Source organism: Melozone crissalis, unplaced genomic scaffold (genome assembly GCF_028551555.1).
Source record: "Melozone crissalis strain CALT ecotype California unplaced genomic scaffold, PUWL_Pcris_2 ptg000107l_1, whole genome shotgun sequence".
In the NCBI taxonomy this organism is placed as follows: domain Eukaryota; kingdom Metazoa; phylum Chordata; class Aves; order Passeriformes; family Passerellidae; genus Melozone; species Melozone crissalis.
The window spans coordinates 4,313,170-4,335,925 of record NW_026535884.1 but is presented as its reverse complement, the minus strand read 5'-3'; the positions used below and the strand labels follow the sequence as shown (position 1 = coordinate 4,335,925).

Here is a 22,756-nt window from a genome sequence, read left to right as displayed (position 1 = left end):
CAAAAAGGCATGAATTCCCTTCATGGAATCACAGAACGGTTTGGGTTGGATGGGGACCTTGGAGATCACCTCTTTCCACTCCCTGCCACGGGCAGGGACACCTTCCACTGTCCGAGCTTGCTCCAAGACCTCCAACCTTCCATGATCCCAGCCTGCTCCAAGCCCTGGCATTGAACACTTCCAGGGATGGGTGATCTACACCTCCCCTGAGCGACCTCTCGCAGTGCCTCACCCCCTTCACAGGGCAGAATTCCCCCCTAATATCCAACCTAAACCCACTCTTTTAACATTTAATTCCGCTAAACCAAGCACTTGTTGGACTGAGCGATCCTAAAGACCCCAAACACGCAGCCCACGAGCATCCCTCCCTCATTCCCTCCAGCGGGCTGCGCGGCCGCTGCGCCCGGGCAAACCGGGCACTGCCCCGACCCTTCCCCTCACCCCCGAGCCGGGCCGGGCCTGGGGCTCCCCGTAGGCACCCCTTGGGCTCCCCGCGGGCTCCCGGGAGTTGTAGGCGGAGCGCCCGGAGCGGAACTACGGCTCCCGGCTGCCCGCGGGAGCGCAGGCGGGGCGGCCCCGGGGCCGAGCTGCGGCTGCGGCAGCAGCACCGCGGGGACGCGGCGGCCGCGGGGACACGGCCCGGCTCCGGTGACACGGCCCGGCTCAGGGCAGCGGGGGTTTGCTACAGCCACACCGGGAGGTACCGGGATAAGGGCGGACCCCAGCCCCGGTGCCCGGCTTCACCCGCGTTCTCCGCCCGCCCGGGCGCCGCTGTGGGCATGGAGGAGGGACGGCGGCGAGCGCAGCGCTGGGCTTGTGGCTCTGGGGATCCTCGGCTCTGCCTTGGCGCTGAGGTACGTGCCTGGCTTTCCCCGGGGTGGTCCCCTCGCGATGGGGCAGCTGGAAGGGACCGGGGTGGTTCTGGCTCCTTTACCGGGGTGGTTCTGGTCCCTTTAAACGGGATTGGGGCCGCTTTAGCCGGCGTGGTTCTGGCCCCTTTACCGGGGTGGTTCTGGCCCCTTTAAACCCGGGTGGTTCTGACAGCTGTAGCCGGGATTGAGCCCCCTTTACCGGGGTGGTTCTGGCAGCTGTAGCCGGAATTGAGCCCCCTTTACCGGGGTGGTTCTGGGAGCTTTAACCTGGGTGTTTCTGGCAGCTGTAGCCGGGATTAAGGCGCCTTTACCGGCATGGTTCTGGCCCCTTTAACCCGGGGGTTCTGGCAGCTGTAGCCAGGATTAAGGTCCATTTTCCAGGATGGTTCTGGCCCCGTCAACCGCGATTAAACCCTGCTTTAGCCGGGGTAGTTCTGGCCCCTTTAGCCGGGCTGGTTCCAGGACCTTTAGCCGGGATTGAGGCCGCTGTAGCCCGGGTGCTTCTGGCAGTTTTAGCCGGGCTGGTTCCGTCACCTTTAGCCGGGAATGAGGCCGCTTTAGCCCGGATGGTTCTGGCACCTTTAGCCGGGATTGGGGCCGGGCTGGTTCTGGCACCTTTAGCCGGGTTTGGGGCCACTTTAGCCGGGTGGTTCCGGCACCTTCAGCCGGGATTGGGGCCGCTGTAGCCCGGCTGGTTCTGGCTGCTTTAGCCCGGCTGGTTCTGACATCTTTAGCCGGGATTGAGGCCAGTTTATCGCGGGTGGTTCCGGCACCTTTAGCCGGGCTGGTTCCAGTACCTTTAGCCGGGATTTTAGCCGCTGTAGCCCGGGTGGTTCCGGCACCTTTAACCGGGATTGGGGCCCCTTTATCCCGGGTGGTTCCGGCACCTTCAGCCGGGATTTGGGCCACTTCAGCCCAGGTGGTTCTGGCCGCTGTAGCCGGGCCTGGGCCCACCCGGCCCCGCTGTGCTCCAGCCCTGTCGGTGTTTCCCTGAGCTCCGTCCTTTTCCCGGCCGGTCCCGCAGGTAAGGCCGGGCTCAGTGAGCCGGGAGCGCTCATTCCTGCCGGGAATTTCGTTTTCCCTGGAGCGTGTGGGGAAGGAAGCTCGGAGCTGAGGCACGTGTGGCTTTTTCTCTCCCGTGTTTCTGTATTTCCAGTCTGTGAATGGAGGCCACACTAAACCCAGAATAAACCCGGAGAAGTTGGTGCGGCTGCACTAAAGGCACTGGAGGTGTTTGCTCTCATTTCACTGCCCATGCTCAGCTGCAGAATTACTTTCTGAATGTCACAAATTCTGATTTCCACCTCGCTGGGAAGCAAGCGAGCCCTGGCTCACCTTCATGGAGGTCACTTGAGCTTGGCTTTACTGCTGAACCTTCTCTCTTTTTGGCTAAGAGCCTCATGACATCCTCTGCACTTCTCTGTTGCTATAGGAGGAGTGTATTTGGCTCAAATGAGATCCCATTTTCATTTCTCCTCTGTTTAGCAACTCCCTGCTTTCCTGAAACTGCTTGCTATGGAGAATGTTGCAGTTGTTCATCCTTCTAGGACCTTCCTCTGTGCTTGATTACCTGTTGAGTTTTTCATTCATGGTTTCAGGATTTGGAGGAGTGAATTGTCAAGGGATGCAGCTGCTGTAAATAACCCACATCCCCCATTTTTATGGTGGGAATGCTGCTGATAATGGAGATGTGAAAGGGGAAGCTTCCACAGCCTTGGCAGAGCTGGAGAGGTTCTTGCCCTGCTTTGAGCTTTGCTTTCTGCTCTTGAGTTGTAGGTGTCTGTGTTTGTGTCTGGAGCAGGTGATGTTTTTTTGTTCCTTTAAAAAGTTCTTTTTTGACTTACAGGGCAGTGAATGGGTGTCTCTGTGTAGTCTCAGCTCTGCCACTGGTGTATCCTCAGTACCTTGTGCCTGTTTTTCAAACTGATTTAATTCTGTGCTGGAAGGGCAGGAGTTCTTTAGGGTGCCCGCAGCGTTGTTAACAGACTGTCATTTAACAGCATCACCACAGGCTCTGTTTTATTGAAGAGTTATTTCCTTTTTAGGCTTCACAAAGGTGATTGTGTTTCCCATGCCTTCCTCTTTGCACAGCTCTGTGAGTCACTGCCATCAGAAGGAGCTTCATATCTGTGCGATACTTGGCTCAGCACAATTCTCTGCTTATTCTGATTTTGCTGTACAGCATCATATGTTTTGACATTTATTTTGAGTGCATGTTTGGAGCTCCGTGCCTGCGAAAATCCTGTGCCAGATTCGTGCATGAAGAATCTGTTATTCTCCTGCTTTGCTCTGCAATGGGCACTGCTGGGATTGTTTGGAAGAACTGGGATGCCTTTTCCACTGAAACTTTGTCAAACGTCTGGGAAACTGCAGAAAAAAACCCGTGGGAGTGCTGTGAGTGTGGTGGTTGCAGTTGTCTCCTTCCCTTTTTCTGGGGAAGAGGGATGTCCATGGCTTTTTCAGCTGCCTTGATGTGGAGTGGGTGGCTCCAGGAGCACAGGATGCTCAGAGCTGTGGCTGCTGCCTCAGAAAGGAGCTCATCCCCTGCCTGGTTTGGTTTTGCTGCTCACAGAGGCTGCTCCTGGTGGTTTCTGCGGAGTTCAGGCCTTTGAGGTCGTGTTGTCCCTGCCTGTTCCCATCAAATCTGTTTGCCCTGCTCCAGAAGTGCTCCTGGGCTCAGGCAGGATTCAGGGCTGGGCTGAATGGCAGCCCTGCTCCTGCCCTTTCCCTTCAGTTCCTGTTTTCCAGGGAGAGAATGGAGAGTCCTGTTTGAGTTCTGGCTGTTTGTCAGGGATTATAACTTGTGGCTTGTCAAGGGCGTTTTTGGAGGGGCCAGAATCGTAATGCAGTGTTCTCTCACCTTTCCATTGCTCTCCCTGGAAGCTCTGATGGGAGAGAGATCATTGAATTCTCCTTAAACAAAGAGAAAGTGCAGTCTGTTGTTTTGTGGGAGACTTGCAGAATTTAAATATTTCTTTTTCCCTCTGTACCAGTGTTTGAAATTTCCAAAAACACAGAAAAAATCCTCCAGAATTTAGTTTGGAAAATGGAATCAGTGAAGTTCCATTGATGTGCTGGCAGGATATTCAGCTGATTGATCCTGGACCTTGAGCCACGTTCCCTGATGGAATCCCAAGGGAATTTAGGGGTTGAAGCTTCCTTCCTTCCTTCCTTCAGCTGATTGATCCTAGACCTTGAGCCACGTTCCCTGATGGAATCCCAAGGGAATTTAGGGGTTGAAATTTCCTTCTTTTCCTGTGACCAGGCTGTGGACAGCAGAACTTGGAGTTGGGATGAGCTTTGTTCCTGGCTCTTCCACCAGTCCCACGTGTACCTCAGTTTCCATTTCCCATCTGCAGGGTGCTCTTGGATTCTCCAGAATCCCCAGAGCACAAAGAAAACATTTGAATCTGTGAAATGCACAGACCCGGGGGTGAACTGATGGACATTTTGCCCCTCAAACCTTACTGAGTAAGGAACCAAGAGCTCCTCCTCACTCTGTGCTGCTCCCACATGGCTGCCTGGCCAGAGGCATGTCAGCAGAGATTAGATTTGGAGCTCCTGATCTGCTTTCAGAGCACACAAAGGGCAAGTTGCAGGCTGACAGCAGGCAGGAGGGCAGTGCTGACCCTTCTGGGAGCCTCAAGGGGAATCTCAGGTTGGCAGGATGAGCTATCAAGGCTCATCAGGGATCCAGCAGGTTTTATGCTCCAGCTGCCTCGTGCCTTTGGAAAAATTGGAGGAGGAGGAGGAAGAATTGTGTTCCTAATAATCCCTTTGTGCCACCCTTTGTGCTGAGGGTCCCAGAGTTTAAACACCTGTGAGCCACACCTCTGTTTCCTCAGCCCCACTGTTCAACCCTCAGGACATCAGAGTTAATTCCTCTTGATTTTTAACTTTTTTAAACTCCTCAGAGTTTAAACACCTGTGAGCCACAGCTCTGTTTCCTCAGCCCCACTGTTCAACCCTCAGGACATCAGAGTTAATTCCTCTTGATTTTCTCACTCCTGCAGTAAATCAGGATTTTGATTTTTGAATGACTTTTGGGGGACACTGGCTGACTTTATGGACAGACAAGGCAATCATGTCATTAAACTTATGAACTTTTAAATGCTTGAACTGAGATTTTAGTGGTAAATAGGAATTGATGGCTGGTGTGAGGGAAATGCTGAGCTGAGCTTCACCAGGGCTCCACACCATCAGCTCTGGGCCAGATGGTCTCCTTGCCTCTGAGAAATATATTAGAGCAATGTCAAGGAAGAGCACAGCTGAAATCCTCTGCCAAGACAGATTTCTCACTGTTGGAATATGTTTCTGTCTGATCCTCTATTTCTAGATGATTGAAAATAGTTCTGGAAGGGATTTTGCTGAGGCCACCTAGTCCATCCTTCCCCACAAGGCATGATAAAGTGCACTGAAACCCTTCCTGATGGATCTCTGAGCTTGTTTGAGATTTTCCAGCTGCCCTGGGTGGTTGTATTTGACTTTATTAAACTGGGTTTTTTAATATTGTGGCTTTGTCACTGCTCTGGGCCCAGAAAAAAGGGATGCAGGTGGTTGATTGTTGACCTCTTAGTGCCAAGGGCCAGAAAAGTGATGGTGATTCCTGGTAGCAAATGCAGAAAAATCACTCAATCCAATAATTATTGTGGGTTTTGTTTCTTTTCCATAGAGATCTTCCATGGAAAAGTTTAAATACCATTCTCCCATTTTTTTCTATGCAAAGATCTTCATTCCAACTTAGGAAATAATTCGGGGTTTTTTTCCCTTAAACATTACCTAGTGGTTGTGTGTGTGGGCAGGGGAGTATTTGTTTTTATTGTGAAGCAATATAAATTTAACTCAAGAGATCTGCTGTTGAGGAAAAAGTGGTTTAAATGCTGAAGAATCACTCAGTGCAATAATATTGAGTTTTTGTTTCTTTCCCACAGAGATCTTCTATGGAAAAGTTGAAATACCATTCTCCCCTTTTTTTCTATGCAAATATTTTCATTCAAACTTAGCAAATAATTGTTTTTTTTTTTTTTTCTTTAAACAACATTACCTAGTGGTTGTGTGTGTGGGCAGGGAGTATTTGTTTTTATTGTAAAGCAATATAAATTTAACTCAAGAGATATGCTATTGAGGAAAAAGTGGATTCAATGCAGAAGAATTACTCAGTGCAATAATATTGAGTTTTTGTTTCTTTCCCACAGAGATCTTCTATGGAAAAGTTGAAATACCATTCTCCCCTTTTTTTCTATGCAAATATTTTCATTCAAACTTAGCAAATAATTGGGTTTTTTTTACTTAAACAACATTACCTAGTGGTTGTGTGTGTGGGCAGGGAGTATTTGTTTTTATTGTAAAGCAATATAAATTTAACTCAAGAGATCTGCTATTGAGGAAAGAGTGGATTCTCATCAGCTGCTGAGCTTTTTCAAGGCTCCAGGCTCGAATCTGCAAACTGTCAGCTCCAATTAAAGCAAATGGCTGGAGCTGTTTTTCCTCCCTCCTGGAAAGAACACAGTTCATCAAAAGCCAGAAGGAAATTTCATCATGAGCAATGAGCAATTATCCCATGGGATGGAATAAGAGAGATCCACGAGATGCCCAGTGTGAACTCTCACTTGGAATCACTTTGAGTTCTCCACTGGCCACACCAGCACTGATCTCAGCAATTTGGAGCCTGAAATTTCCCTCTCTGGTGGAGGGGATTTGTTCTTTTGTGGGGTTTGATTGATGATGTAGAAATGTGAATCTGGGAGCTGGCAGGAGTTATTCCACTTTTCTGTGTGTGGTAGGTTAACCCTGGCAGGGAGCAGGACAGGAAAGGTGAAATTAAGGAATTCCTCAGGTATAAGGATTATTTGGAGAGTCAAAGAGATTCCAAACATTCCCCTTTTCTATTTCTTCTCCCATTTTTTATTGCTGAGCACCCCAGGCTGCTCCCTCTGTGAACTTTCACTTGTAATCACTGTTAATTCTCCACTGGCCACACCAGCACTGACCTCAGCAATTTGGAGCCTGAAATTTCCCTCTCTGATAGAGGGGATTTGTGCTTTTATGGGGCTTGGTTGATGTTGCTGTGGAAATGTGAATTTTGAGCATCCCTGATCTTTCTGTGTGTGGTGGGTTAACCGTGGCAGGGAACGGGACCGGAAAGGTGAAATTAAGGAATTCCTCAGGTGGAAGGATTGCTTGGAGAGGCAAAGAGATTCCAAACATTCCCCTTTTCCATTTCTTCCCCCATTTTTTCTTGCTGAGCACCTTGGGGTGCTCCCTCTGTGAACTTTCACTTGGAATCACTTTGAATTCTCCACTGGCCACACCAGCACTGACCTCAGCAATTTGAAGCCTGAACTTGTGCTTTTGTGGGGTTTGGTTGATGCTGATGTAGAAATGCCAATTTTGAGCATCCCTGACCTTTCTGTTTCTGGCAGGCAGGGAACAGGACCGGAAAGGTGAAATTAAGGAATTCCTCAGGTGTAAGGATTGCTTGGAGAGTCAAAGAGATTGCAAACATTCCCCTTTTCCATTTCTTCCCCCAATTTTTATTTCTGAGCACTTCAGGGTGCTCCCTCCCAAATTCCTGTGCACCCTCAGCCTCAGTGGGAAAACCAGGGAAGTTTTGGATTGTTCAGCCCCAGTTTAACCCCTCTGTCAGCCCTGCTTTGGTCACAAACCCAGAGCAGGGAAGGAAATGAAGGAATCCCAGCCAAGCCCAGTGCCCTGTGCTGGTTTCTGCTGGCTTTTTAATTTTATTTGTGGTTTGTGCTGCTGTTTCCTAAAGGTGCTGTTTGCATTTCAGTGTTTGAAAGCAAATATTGACCATTGTGCAATCCAGATTCATCCCATGCTTCAGCCCTGCAGTTAGCAGGGAGCTGATTCATGAAAAACACTCTGTGTGTCTTTGCTGCTGGCTGATCCCTGTCACTTTCTGTTTAATTAATTCTCCACTCACTGCTGACAAAAAGCCCTTTTTGGTGCCCAGCTCTCAGTGACAAAGCCAGTTGGGGTTTGGTGCAGATCAGTGTTACATTTTTGGAGCAGGTTCAGATTTCTGTGCCTGTGGTCATCAAAGGGAGGTGAAATCTGAGTTAAATTGAAGGTTCAAGGCCAGCTCAGTGCAGCTTCTGTGTCCACTGCAGCTTTTGGCTCCTGCCATTCTCACACACAGTGAACCCAAAATTCAGGGTGTGCAACTTCTCTGTCACTTCTTCCACCTTTAGGTGGGAAATCATTTATTTAGATCACTTATTCTGAGGTTGATGTTCATTTTTTAGGAAACCAGAATGCTGGAATGAAGAGTTTGCACAAAGCTCCTGAATATTAATCAATTTACTGATGCTTCCTTTAGACCTACAATCTTTTAACAAGGTGAAATTAATAAATTTACAAGGTGAAATTAATGAATTTACTGGTTTTTGTCCATTTTTTAGGAAAGCAGAATGCTGGAATGAGGAGTTTGCACAAAGCTCCTGAATATTAATACATTTATTGGTGCTTCCTTTAGATCTACATCCTTTAACGAGGTGAAATTAATAAATTTATGAGGTGAAATTAATAAATTTACAAGGTGAAATTAATAAATTTACAAGGTGAGATTAGTAAATTTACTGGTTTATATCCATTTTTTAGGAAAACAGAATGCTGGAATGAGGAGTTTGCGTAAAGCTCCTAAATATTAATACACTTAATGGTGCTTCCTTTAGACCTACATCCTTTAACAAGGTGAAATTCATAAATTTACAAGGTGAAATTAGTCAATTTACTGGTTGATGTCCATTTCTTTGGATACCAGAATGCTGGAATGAAAAGTTTGCACAAAGCTCCTGAATATTAAATTTACTGGTGCTTCCTTTAGATCTACATCCTTTAACAAGGTGAAATTTATAAATTTACAAGGTGAAAGTAATAAATTTACTGGTGCTTCCTTTAGACCTACGTCCTTTAACAAGAAGAAATTAATAAATTTACAAGGTGAAATGAATAAATTTACTGGTTTATGTCGATTTTTTAGGAAAGCAGAATGCTGGAATGAGGAGTTTGCACAAAGCTCCTGAATATTAAATTTTCTTGTGCTTCCTTTAGACCTACATTCCTTTAACAAGGTGAAATGAATAAATTTACTGGTTTATGTCGATTTTTTAGGAAACCATGAAGAGTTTGCACAAAGCTCCTGAATATTAATAAATTTGTTGGTGCCTCCTTTAGACCTGCATCCTTTAACAAGTTGAAATGAATAAATTTACAAGGTGAAATTAATGAATGTACTGGTTTATGTCCATTTTTTTAGGAAACCAGAATGTGCAAACTCTTCATTCCAGCAAAGCTCCTGAATATTAAATTTACTGGTGCTTCCTTTAGACCTACATCCTTTAACAATTTGTAGAAACAGATGAAAAAACAGAGTGAGAACCACTCAAATATTACTGAAAGGCAAAGAAGCAACTCAGTGCCAGTGTAAAAATGAAATGGAAAATTCACTTTGGGCAAACCAGATCAATGGGCTGGCATTTGCAAAGGCCAAGTGTTGATTGCAGAGATAAATCCTTGCTGGGGACTGAGCCTGGCTGGTTATTTTTAGCTGTCCCTCCCTTGTGTTTCAGGATGTGCCTGTGCCTGCTCAGAGCTGGAATGACAAGATATTAAATCCCTGAGCAGAGCCTTATTAATCACCTGCTTTATTCTGTTTATGTAATACGGTTAAATATACTCTGGGAGCACGTGAGGTTTGGAAATTATTTCACCTCGCTCAGGATTTTATTTTTTATTTGATTGGTTGGTTTCATCAGTGGCAGCTGCCCCATATTTGATTTTTTAAAATTTCATCTCAGATTAATTTATCATTAAAATGGTTTCATTTATCTGCTGTTGGTATTTAAACTACAAAAGCAGCATCTGCTCCTCTCTGCCTCCCTCCCTCCCCTGTGCCAGTGATGCCATTTTGCACAATTTTAGACCAAACAAGATTCCTGATTGCACGAGAAGAAAGGAAGAAAAATGTCATTGAGGCTTTGCAGAGGAATCTCCTGGAATTCCAGGCTGGAAGGGACATTAAATCCCATCCTATTTTCCTGCTCCAACCTGGCCTTGGAAACTTCCAGGGATGGGGCAGCCCCAGCTTCTCTGCTGCAGGGTGTCAAAATCAAAAATATTGATTTTCTGTGTGTCTTGCTGCTTTTCTGCTCTGTTTTCCTCTAATATCAACTATTTTTGTGTGAATTTCAGGGTTTTGGCATGAATAATGAATATTACCAATTACCTTTCAGGTTTTTGGCATGAATAATGAATATTACCAATTACCTTGGTAATAAACTCAGCAGCTGAAAGGCTTGAGCAGAGGTATTTGATCCTGGTTGTGTTATTAAAGAACACAAAAGTGTTTATTTCTGCCTTGCAGGTAGGGAGCAATAATTGATGGTGCATTGAGCTGTGAAATTTGTGTCAGGAAAGGGGGACAACCCTACTGACCCTTATTTCTGTAGGGAAATACAGGAGTAGGGGAAAAAGTGCTAAAACCCAGCAGATTTTAATTCAATATGAGCTGGCTTAATTCAGCCAGGACACCAAAATTATGTTGATATTTTTGATGTGAGAATATGCAAAATTAAGTCATGAAATAGTGGAGAAAGTGCTAAAACCCAGCAGTTTTTAATTCAATATGAACTGGAGGACACCAAAATTGTGTTGATATTTTTGATGTGAGGATATCCAAAATTAAGTCTTGAAGTAGCAGGAAAGGTGTTAAAAGCAATCAGTTTTTAATTCAATATGAATTGGTTAATTCAGCCAGGACACCAAAATTGTGTTGATATTTTTGATGTGAGAATATGCAAAATTAAGTCCTGAAATAGTGGAGGAAGTGCTAAAACCCAGCAGTTTTTAATTCAATATGAGCTGGTTAATTCAGCCAGGACACCAAAATTATGTTGATATTTTTGATGTGAGGATATCCAAAATTAAGTCTTGAAGCTCTACAGTGGTGGTAGTTGATTAATTTACACTTTTAATGACTTGTTAAGACTTTATTTAATGGCACTGGAAGAGGTAAAGAGAATGAAAAGAGTAAGAAATGGACAATGGTGTTGTTTTCAAATTTCAGTGTAGTTATGGCTGATTTGGGGGCTGATCAGTTGGGGAAATTGGGAATTTTGGGGAAATGTGGGATTTGAAATTACCTGAGGAAGCAAATCCTGCATGGGCAAATCTCTCTGAAGTGGAGCAATTCACCTCAAGACAATTCAAACTGCAGAATATGTGTAAAGGGAAGAAAAAAAGCTCTTTTTTAATTTTTTTTTTCTTTTAAACATATCCTCTGTTTACCATGCTGTTCAAATAATGTGATCACCAGGCACTGATTTTTGTCAAAGCTGATTCCAGCACTGGCTTCTGTTTGCTGTGGGGCCGCACCAGCAGCAACCTTTGCCTCCCACCAGGTGGAAATTGGGCTGAAATATTGAAATATTGGCAGAAAGTTGCCACAATTATTGCAGCTTAAATTTTGTGGGCTGAAGGCTGAAATCCAACCAATTTCTCTTTTTTCCAATTAACTTTTAGTGGGATTTCCTAAAGCTGAGGTGCCGCTCTTTCCTGTGTCACAGCAGGCAAGGTCACAATGTTAGATGAGGATTCAGAAATCTGGATTATTCCTTCATGCTTACCTGAAATTCCCATGGGAAACTGATGTTTCCTTTCTGAATTATTTCTGGCAGCTCCACCTGGAATAATTACAGCCCAGGCAGCATCAGGGGAGGAGTATTTGCTTCAGTGAGTGAAACATTTCCACTTAGGGAAATCAATAATGCTGAGATTTGGAGCAGCTTTTCCCTCCTGTTGTGCATCTCCCCTGAGGAGGGGATGGGAGAAAATGTGTGGAAAATGGAATATTCAGGTTAGAAAGGCATCCTCAAGGGCTGCTGGTGCTTTTTGTAAAACTGACAGCTCCTTTGAAGGATTTCAGCATCACAGGGGTGCAGCTGAGCTCCAGCAGCATCCAAAATTTGTGGGAAAGTGCACAGGGAAATGTGGGTTTATTAAGGATATTCTTTGATAATTCCTGCCACAATGGGTATTCTTTGATAATTCCTGCTCTTTGTGGGGCACAAAGAATATTCTTTGATAATTCCTGCCACAGAGAATATTCTTTGATAATTCCTGCTCTCACAGAGACAGTGAGCACTGGTGCACCCCCAGCTCAGCAGTGTGACATCCACCCCCACAAAAACAAATGAAAGAGTCCCCAGGGTGACTTTTAGTGATGATGAGGAGGGAGGATGATGTGGAGTTCACCAGGACAGCTGGCTTTGATGCTGTCCTGCTGTGCCCGGTGTTTGGGTGTCACAGCACTGAGGCTGTGAGAGGCTGAGCACAGATCAGGCTCACGCTGCAAATGTGCATCTTTTTTTTTTATGGTTTTGCATCAAACCACTCCTCCACGCATTCAAAAGGGGATGTTTGGCTGGAGGATGGGTTTATTTTTAGGGTTTGGTGGTTTTCAGATGTTTTCATTGGTGGGTGGCAGCGTTGAAAGCACATCCCAGGGCTGAGCTGCTGCTGGGGCTGAGCACGTCCCCTCAGCTGGGGCAGCTCCCCACACTCTGTGTGCTGGCACTGGGGGAGCTCTGCTTGTGCCATCCCCATTTTTCATCCCTTGGCATCCTCTTGAGCCTTATTTTAAATTTTTGACAAAATCCGGGTGTTGTGGATAGCCCAGGAGGAAGATCCAGGGCCCAGAGCTGCTGCTGGGGCTGAGCACATCCCCTCAGCTGGAACAACTCCCCACACTCTGTGTGCTGGCACTGGGGGAGCTCTGCTTGTGCCATCCCCATTTTTCATCCCTTGGCATCCTCTTGAGCCTTATTTTAAAATTTTTACAAAATCTGGGTGTTGTGGATAGCTCAGGAGGAAGATCCAGGGATACCCAAGGATGCTACAGGAGATTTTTCCAGGCTCTGCACATTGAAAGCCACGTTCCTCTTCTCTGTCTTATGCTTATCCTTATCAAACAAGGATTTGAGAATCTGCTTGATTTAAGAATCTGCTTGAATTCAGGATTGAGGATGTGCTGCATCTCTGTGGTGTTCACCTCATTGTCATGGCAACAGTTGGGAGGGCTGGCCCTGTCTCACTGATCTCACTGATACTCTCCTGAATATTAATAAATTTCCTGGTGCTTCCTTCAGACCTACATCCTTTAACAAGCTGAAATTCGTAAATTTACAAGGTGAAATTAATAAATGTACTGGTTTATATCCATTTTTTAGGAAACCAGAATGCTGGAATGAAGAGTTTGCACAAAGCTCCTGAACATTAAATTTACTGGTGCTTCCTTTAGACCTACATCCTTTAACAAGGTGAAGAAATAGATGAAAAAACAGAGTGAGAACCACTCAAATATTACTGAAAGGGAAAGAAACAACTGAAATAAGTGAGAACCACTCAAATAAAGGCAGCCCTAAATCTGCTGGGTTTATTGCAGGTGGAGCAGCAGCCCTGCCCTGTTCCTGCTGTGGCTCGTGGATAAATAACAGGAAAGGACTGAAATTAATCTGACATTGACCATGTTTTTGTAAAACTACCCTTGCTTGGTGAAAACAGGCAAATGCTTCTTTCAAATTTTAAAACTTCCTGTATCCTCAAATCAAAACCAAAACTGACTTGAAGGGCAAGTGAAACTTGACAGTGCTGTAAAAAGATGAGATGCATGTGAGGAGACTTCCTGAAAAATTGACTGAAATTCACTTTTATTGCTAAAATCTTGCTGCTGGTGTTTTCTTGCTCATTTCTTTCAATTTTATTTACTGTGCTTGCTTGTTTCTGCTGCTGTTGTGTCTCTGTGTTCATTCTTGAGTTTGGAATCAAGGGCCGGTACTGGAATTTTGTAGATTCCTTGCCCGGTTCTCTTCCCTCAATATCCAAAAACTTCTTCCCTCTGGAAGAAGATTTTGGATTTTATTGCAGATATTGATGAACCTTGGAAGCTTGGTTGGTTTTTATATCACTCCCATCAGTGCTTAAACTGTGAGAATCCCATTTGTGAATGTGAAAAATGCCAATCACTTGTTTTTAAAATTTTCAAAGTTTAATAATAATGAAATGATTATAAAAATAGCAGTGTAGTTAGAGTAATAACAATTTGGACAATTTGGATTAGGACAATATGAGACAATAAAAACAAAGAGTTACAGATGTCGGGGTATCTCTTTCTGGGCAAAATAAGCCCAAAAAAGGACACAGGTTAACAGAGGATTAACCCTTAAAAACAACAGCCTGTTGCACATTCATACACCTCATTAGTGATGCATAAATTCCATTTAAATACAGGATTCTGTCTGGTCAGTGTCAACTTCTTTCTCTTAATTCTAACAGCATCTTCAGGGCTGAGTGAGGTGGGAAGAAGTATAAGAGAGCAATAAATTGTCTTTCTCTGAAAGATTTAGGTGTCCTGTGGCTGCTATCTCCCTGCAAATCCTTTCTTTCAAAAAGTATCTTACATAGCATAGTTTCTATTTTAACATTATGTTATAACATAAAAGAATAACCTGTTACATATTCATACACCTCATATATGATGCCCAAAGTCCATTTAAACACAAGATTCTCTCTGGTCAGTGTCAGCTTCTTCCTCTGAATCCTGACATTGTCTTCATGGCTGAGTGGGGCAGGAAGAAGTTTCTTCTGATAATGGAGCAATAAATTCTTTTTCTCTGAAAGATTTAGTATCTCACATAACATAGTTTCTATTTTAACATTATGTTATAACATAAAACCATATTTAATACACTACTGAAAAAATGAATACAGCATCACTGTCTGACATAACACATATAATACTCATTTGAATATTTGCCAAAAGCCAATCATAAAATACACATTTTTCACAGTGAATAAAACAGATTTATCTCAGCAAGTCAGGCTTTTTCTGCGGGCAGACCATTCTGGGTGGGAAATGTGATGTGAGGAGTGGCACTGGAGTGGCCCCCCCTGAATTTCTGCTGTTTTATTCGCAGGTGTGCTGACCATGCTGACCCCGCCCGAGACCCCTGTGCAGCAGGAGCACGTGTAGGGTTTGCTGTGCAGATCCATGGACCTGGACCCCCATGCCAGCATGCAGGTGGGGATGAGGGTTGTGCGTGGAGTGGACTGGAAGTGGGGCAGCCAGGACAGCGGCGAGGGCAACGTGGGCACCGTGGTGGAGATCGGCCGCACGGGCAGCCCCACCACGCCCGACAAGACCGTGGTGGTGCAGTGGGACCAGGGCAACAGGACCAACTACCGCACGGGCTTCCAGGGCGCCTACGACCTGCTGCTCTACGACAACGCCCAGATAGGTGAGCACAGCAGGGCACAGCCCCTGGCACTGCCGTTCCTGCCCACGGCACCCCTGTCCGTGTGCCAGCCTCTGCTCGCTGCCTGCACGGCGATGCGCTAACCCAGCAGTAATTTAGAACCTTATTTGTGCATGTCTGTGTGATTTGTAAAGAATTTAATGTAATGTTTCTCTCTGTGCAGAGGCTGTGCTGGAACAGAGCATGGGCAAGGGCACAGCCCCTGGCACTGCCATTCCTGCCCACGGCACCCCTGTCCCTGTGCCAGCCTCTGCTCGCTGCCTGCACGGCGATGCTGGGATTTGTTGGTGGCAGAATAACCCAGCAGTAATTTAGAGCCTTACTTGTACGTGTCTGTGTGATTTGTAAAGAATTTAATGTAATGTTTCTCTCTGTGCAAAGAGCACAGAGGGCAAGGGCACAGCCCCTGGGACTGCCATTCCTGCCCATGGTACCCCTGTCCGTGTGCCAGCCCTGCTCGCTGCCTGCGTGGCGATGCTGGGGTTTGTTGGTGGCTAAATAACCCTGTAATAATTTAGAACCTTATTTGTGCATGTCTGTGTGATTTGTAAAGAATTTAACGTAATGTTTCTCTCTGTGCAAAGGCTCTGCTGGAACAGGGCATGGGCAAGGGTACAGCCCCTGGCACAGTCACCTCCTGTCCCTGTCCTGTGTGATGGGACAGCGTTTAGCACCACCTGATTTCCCTCTTTGAAAAGGCTCTGCTGGAAGGGTTTGGCATTTTGAAGTGCTGGAAGGGTGATTCTAAAAACTTGATTTTCCCTGGAATTCCTGTGGACATCCAAGATCTTTTTGTAGAAGGGTTTGGCACTCTGCACTGCTGGAAGGGTGGTTATGAAAACTTGATTTTCCCTGGAATTCCCGTGGATCTCAAAGGTCTTTCTCTGGAAGGGTTTGGCACTCTGCAGTGCCGGAAGGGTGATTCTGAAATCCTGATTTTCCCTGGAATTCCTGTGGATATCAAAGGTCTTTTTCTGGAAGGCTTGGGTGCTCTGCAGTGCTGAAAGTGTGGTTGTGAAAACTTGATTTTCCCTGGAATTCCTGTGGACATCCAAGATCTTTTTCTAGAAGGGTTTGGCACTCTGCAATGCTGTAAGGGTGGTTATGAAAACTTGATTTTCCTTGGAATTCCTGTAGATCTCAAAGGTGTTTTGCTGGAAGAGTTTGGCACTCTGCAGTGAAGGGTGGTTCTAAAATCCTGATTTTCCCTGAAATTCCTGTGGATATCAAAGTTCTTTTCCTGGAAGACTTTGGCACTCTGCAGTGCTGGAAGGGTGGTTATGAAAACTTGATTTTCCCTGGAATTCCTGTGGATCTCAAAGATCCTTTTCTGCAGGGTTTGGCACTCTGCAGTGCCGGAAGGGTGATTCTAAAAACTGAATTTTCCTTGGAATTCCTGTGGACATCCAAGATCTTTTTCTGGAAGGCTTGGGCATTCTGCAGTACTGGAAGGGTGGTTATGAAATCCTGATTTTCCCTGGAATTCCTGTGGATCTCAAAGATCCTTTTCTAGAAGGGTTTGGAATTCTGCAGTGCCGGAAGGGAGGTTCTAAGATCGTGATTTTCCCCCGGAATTCCTGTGGATTTTCCCCGGAATTCCTGTGGATTTTCCCCGGAATTCCTGTGGATTTTCCCCAGAATTCCTGTGGATCTCAAAGATCCTTTTCTAGAAGGGTTTGGAATTCTGCAGTGCCGGAAGGGAGGTTCTAAGATCGTGATTTTCCCCGGAATTCCTTTGGATTTTCCCCGGAATTCCTGTGGATCTCAAAGATCCTTTTCTAGAAGGGTTTGGAATTCTGCAGTGCCGGAAGGGAGGTTCTAAGATAGTGATTTTCCCCGGAATTCCTGTGGATTTTCCCCGGAATTCCTATGGACATTAAAGGTCTTTCTCTGGAAGGCTTTGGCAATCTGCAGTACTGGAAGGGTGGTTATGAAATCCTGATATCCTGATTTTCCCCGGAATTCCTGTGGATTTTCCCCGGAATTCCTGTGGATTTTCCCCGGAATTCCTGTGCATCTCCCATTCCCTTTCCCCCCAGGTGTCCGTCACCCCAACATCATCTGTGACTGCTGCAAGAAGCACGGCATCCGCGGCATGAGGTGGAAGTGCAAGCTGTGCTTCGACTACGACCTGTGCACGCAGTGCTACATGAACAACAAGCACGACCTGGCGCACGCCTTCGAGCGCTACGAGACCGCGCACTCCCAGCCGTGAGTCATCCCTCCCTCCTTAAGAAGAATAAATAGAAATTTAATGTAATAAATATAAATTTAATATAAATATGATGTATAGTGTAGTATAGTGTAGTATAGTATAGTGTAGTATAATATGGTATGATATGATATGATATAATATGATATGATATAATATGATATGATATAATATGATATGATGTAATATAATATGGTATAATATAATATAGTATAATATAATATACTATATTATATTATATGTAATATTATATATATACACTATATAGTATAGTATAATATAATATGGTATAATATAATATGGTATAATATAATATAGTATAATATATTATAGTATACTATAATATAGTATAATATATTATAGTATAATATATTATACTATATTATATTATATATAATATTATATATATACACTATATAGTATAGTATGATATAATATGGTATAATATAATATAGTATAATATAATATAGTATAATATAATATAATATAGTATAATATAATATAATATAGTATAATATAATATAATATAATATGGTATAGTATAATATAATATAGTATGGTAGAGTATAATATAATATAGTATGGTAGAGTATAATATAGTATATATAATACTATATTATACTCTATATAATATATATAATATATATATTATATATAATATATATTATAATATAATATAGTATAATACAGTACAATACAATATAATATAATTGTTGTATATAATATAATTGTTGTATGTAATATAAACATGAGTTTATAATGAATATAGAATAATAAAATATAGAAATAAGAATAAAAAATCGAAATAAAATAAAAATATAAGAGAAAAGAAAGAGACATAAAGAGAAAAGAAAAATATAAATATTAAACAATGAATAAAATAAAAATATAAGAAAAAATAGAAATTAAATAAAACTAGAAAAATATAACAGAAAAGGAGACAAAGAGAAAAGAAAAATATAAATATTAAACAATAAATACAATAAAAATATAAGAAAAAATAGAAATAAAATAAAACTAGAAAAATATAAGAGAAAAGAAAAAGAGACATATAAAGAGAAAATAAGAGATAAGAAAAATATAAATATAAAATATAAATAAAATAAAAATCTAAGGGAAAAGGAAAATATAAAAATATAAATAAAATAAAAATCTAAGAGAAAAGGAAAGTATAAAAATAAAAATATAAAAATAGAAGAGAAATGACAAAGAGACATATAAAAAACTTTAAAACATCTACAACATAGTGGGCCAAAAAGCTAAGAAACCAAGAAACACTTAGAGTGTTTTATAATTAAAAAATAGTCAACTTCTAATTGTAATAAATTATAACATCTGTATACTCTCACCCTTCTCATAAAACTAAAAATAAAAGTTTTTAAAAATTTTAAAAGTTTTTAAAACTCTCAGTGACCCCATCCCTTAGTAAAAAATAAAAATAAAAAACCAAATTCAAAATTCCAATGTAAGTAAAAAAGATGGGTGCCCTGTGTGAGGCAAGGAGGCAGCTCTGGCTGTCAGCCCTGCCTCAGGCACTGCAGATCTTTTCAAGAACTGAAATTTCCTGCCTGTGACTCACTGGGGCCATTGCTCACATCACTCATCTCTCTTTCTTTTTTCTCTTTTTTTTTTTTTCCTTCTAAATAAAGTAGACAATAAAACCCTTGGCAGCTCCTTAGGGACAAAGGGAGAAAATCAAAGTATTTTCTTCTGGTTTTTTTTCATCTTCTAAGTAAAGTAGAGGAGAAAACCTGTGGCAGTTCCTTAAGGACAAAGGGAGGAAATCAGAGTATTTTCTTTTTTTGCCTTCTAAGTAGAAGATGGAACCTTTGGCAGTTCTCAAGGATAGGAAGAGAAAATCAGAGTATTTTCTTTTTTTTCCTTCTAACTAAAGTAGAAGATAAAACCTTTGGCAGTTCCTTCAGGACAAAGAGAGAAAATCAAAGTATTTTCTCTTTTTCCTTCTAAATAAAGTAGAAGGAAAAAAAGAAGAGAAAAAAAGAAGAGAAAATCAGAGTGTTTTCTTCTATTTCTTTTTTCTTTCTAAGTAAAGTAGACAATAAAACCTGTGGCAGTTTCTTAAGGACAAAGAGAGAAAATCAAAGTATTTTCTTTTTTTTCCTTCTAAATAAAGTAGAAGGAAAAAAAGAAGAGAAAAAAAGAAGAGAAAATCAGAGTATTTTCTTCTATTTTTTTTCTTTCTAAGTTAAGTAGAAGAGAAAACCTTTGGCAGTTCCTTAGGGACAAAGAGAGAAAATCAAAGTATTTTCTTTCTTTCTTTCCTTCTAAATAATGTAGACAATAAAACCTGTGGCAGTTCCTCAGGGACAAAGAGAGAAATTCAGAGTGTTTTCTTTTTTTCCTTCTAAATAAAGTAGAAGAGAAAAAAAGAAGAGAAAAAAAGAAAAAATAAGAGAAAATCAGAGTATTTTATTCTATTTTTTTTTCTTTCTAAGTAAAGTAGACAGTAAAACCTTTGGCAGTTCTTTAAGGATAGGAAGAGAAAATCAGAGTATTTTCTTGTTTTGCCTTCTAAGTTAAGTAGAAGAGAAAACCTTTGGCAGTTCCTTAGGGACAAAGAGAGAAAATCAGAGTATTTAAGGAGTCAGTGGTAAATGCTGGGTGGATTTTGGGTTTTGTTGAGCTCCTTTGGGTTCCTCCTTTCCCTGGCAGGATTTGGGGTCCTTTGGTCCCTCACAGATTCCTGCCGCTCTGCCAGAGCCCTGCTTGCAGCAGGTCAGTAATTCAGGATTTGGGGGATTTAATGCAGGATTTAGGGGATTTAACCCCAGGCAGGCCCTGCAGAGGTTCCAGTCAGTCTCTAAAGAGGCTTTGGTGACACCTTTACCTGCAGAGCTGTTTCAGCTCCTAAAATGACCTGAGGTTGAACTTTAGGGCATAGCAAGTGCTGATTTTTTTTTAAATTTTGCTATTTGGGGTAATCTCTTCCTGACCTCCTAATTTGTTATTTTTTATTGTTATTTTTATTTATTTTATTATTGCTTAGATCACTCATCTCTCTTTTTTCTTTTCTTTTGTTTTTCTTCTAAATAAAGTAGAAGATAAAACCTTTGGCAGTTCCTTAAGGACAAAAAGAGAAAAACAAAGTTTTTGTTATATTTATATCATCTTTATATTATATTATATATTTTTATTATATTTCTATAATAAATATAATGAATATATACTATATTATATATAATATTATATATACTATATAATATATACTATATTATACATAATATTATATATAATATACATTACATATGCTATACTATATATTATATACTATATATTATATATTAGATATTATAAATAGAATTATATATATTATACATAATACATTATATTTTATATTATATACCATTTTTATATTTATATAATAAATATAGCAAATATATACTCCATTATATATAATGCCATATATTTTATACATTATATACTATATATTATATACTATATATACTATATATGATATATTAGATATTATGTATGATATATATAATATTATATATTTTATATATTATATATATTATACATAAAATATTATACATATAATATTTCTATAATATTATTTTTATTTCTTGTTTCGTTTGGATTTTATGGCTCCTGTGGTAGAGCCTCTCATCCTTGGCTGAAAGGACGGAACTGAGTTTTACTGAAGAGCTTTTTTCAGGGCTGTTGTATCCATTTCCTGAATATTTGCTGAATAATTGGGAGATAAATCAGTGTCTGTGAGCAGAGCAGGGCAGCAAAGCAAAGCTCATCAGTTTTCTCTTAGGGCTGGAAAATTCAGGCACATTCTGGTGAGTTCTGCAAAAAAAAAAAAGGAAAAAAATCTGGATAAAGGAAAATATCTGGATAAAGACAGTTCCTGAAATATGTTTCTGTTATCAAACCTGAGATAATCTCATACAAAATGTTAATGTTGTTCTATTCCCATGCAACACCAACATTTTGCTTGGATCACCTGCTCAGGGCTGGGCTGAATTTCAGATGTGGAATAATTTACCCAGGTTATTTTCTGGCCTTTTCTCACCAATAAATCACAACCTCAGTGGTTTTTCACAAGCCTTGTTTTTTATTTTTTATTTTTTTCCTGGCAAACAATGGAGCTGGAGGAGCCAGCGAGCTGCGCAGGGAAATGTTTTGTGCAATCAAGCACAAGAAATACAAATATTTTCTCCCATTGTGCTTTATCCTGTAGTCAAAACAGAAATTGCAGTTATTTTCAGCTGTAATTCTTAAACCAGCTCTGGCTGGTGGAGTTGGAAATCAGATCCAGGAACAAGTGTGTGCTCTGATTTAGGTCTGGGCAGTTTCAATAACCCAAATTCCCATCTGTGGCTCTGGGAGCTGAGCTGATCCAGCAGCTGAGTGACAACTGCTGGGTGTTTGATTTCTGGGCAATAATATAAATAATGTAAATTATTTACACAGCAACCTCCTCAGCAGGTGGTATTTTTAACTATTTATTTTAAACTTTGTTTAAAAGAAATAGTTAATAAATAGTTTAATAATAGTTTTTTAACATTTGAGCTAAGGAATTTGGGTGAGGAATGTTTGGAATCAAATTAATTTTTTTAATATGGATTTATTTTTTTTAATCTATTAATGGATTGGTATTTTACTTTAGAGAAATTTTATTTTATGGAAAGAACCACCATAATTTGCCAGATATACTACCTTAAAAAACCCCAACCATGAGCACCAAGGTGTATTTTGATACTGGGCTTCCCTTGTGTAATTTGGATTATTCTGTTTCATTTCTAGAACAGGGATTGACATATTATATATAGACATATTCAATGACATATTTTATCTTTATCTTTGCTGGAATTACATGATCAAAACTTCAAGCAAGAGAAACTGACCCAGCTTTGGCTGGGTTTTGAGCTAATAATGAAATTTGGAAGATGATAAAATGACATTTTCACTCTGTGTGCTCAGTGGTGTTTCTGCATCCCCTCAGTGCAATATTCTGCTTTTTAATGCTCTGTGGGAACATCTCTGAGTGAAAATCTGTCTGCAGGAACCTTTTTAGTTCCCATTTTCTAGCCTTGGTCTGAAACCTTCCCTGCTGTGGCTTTTCAGAGCAGGAATTGATCCAAATTACTTTGGGGGTTACCAAAAAACCCACAGCTTTTATTGATAATGATGTGTTATAAGGCTGGTTTTGTCAATAAATATGTCCTGTCATGGAAGGAGAGGATTGAAAAGGAAAAAATCTGGGTAAAGGCAGCTCCTGAAATAGGTTTCTGTGATCCAAATTACTTTGGGGGTCACAAAAACCCACAGTTTTTACTGATAAAGATGTGTTATAAGAATATCCACATTTA

The 22,756-nt window shown here is 41.6% G+C and overlaps 1 protein-coding gene across 2 annotated transcripts in view; it reads left to right on the top strand.

The window, feature by feature from the left end:
* Positions 1–595: 595 nt before the first annotated feature.
* Positions 596–22,756, top strand: part of MIB2 (MIB E3 ubiquitin protein ligase 2) — a 46,587-nt gene continuing 24,426 nt past the window's right edge. For both annotated transcript variants that reach the window (XM_054292086.1, XM_054292085.1), the window contains exons 1-3: positions 596–854; positions 14,867–15,187; positions 17,245–17,416. In XM_054292086.1, the coding sequence (XP_054148061.1) occupies positions 14,941–15,187; positions 17,245–17,416 (419 nt within the window). In that variant the 5' untranslated portion in view covers positions 596–854; positions 14,867–14,940. The remainder of the gene's footprint in view (positions 855–14,866; positions 15,188–17,244; positions 17,417–22,756) is intronic.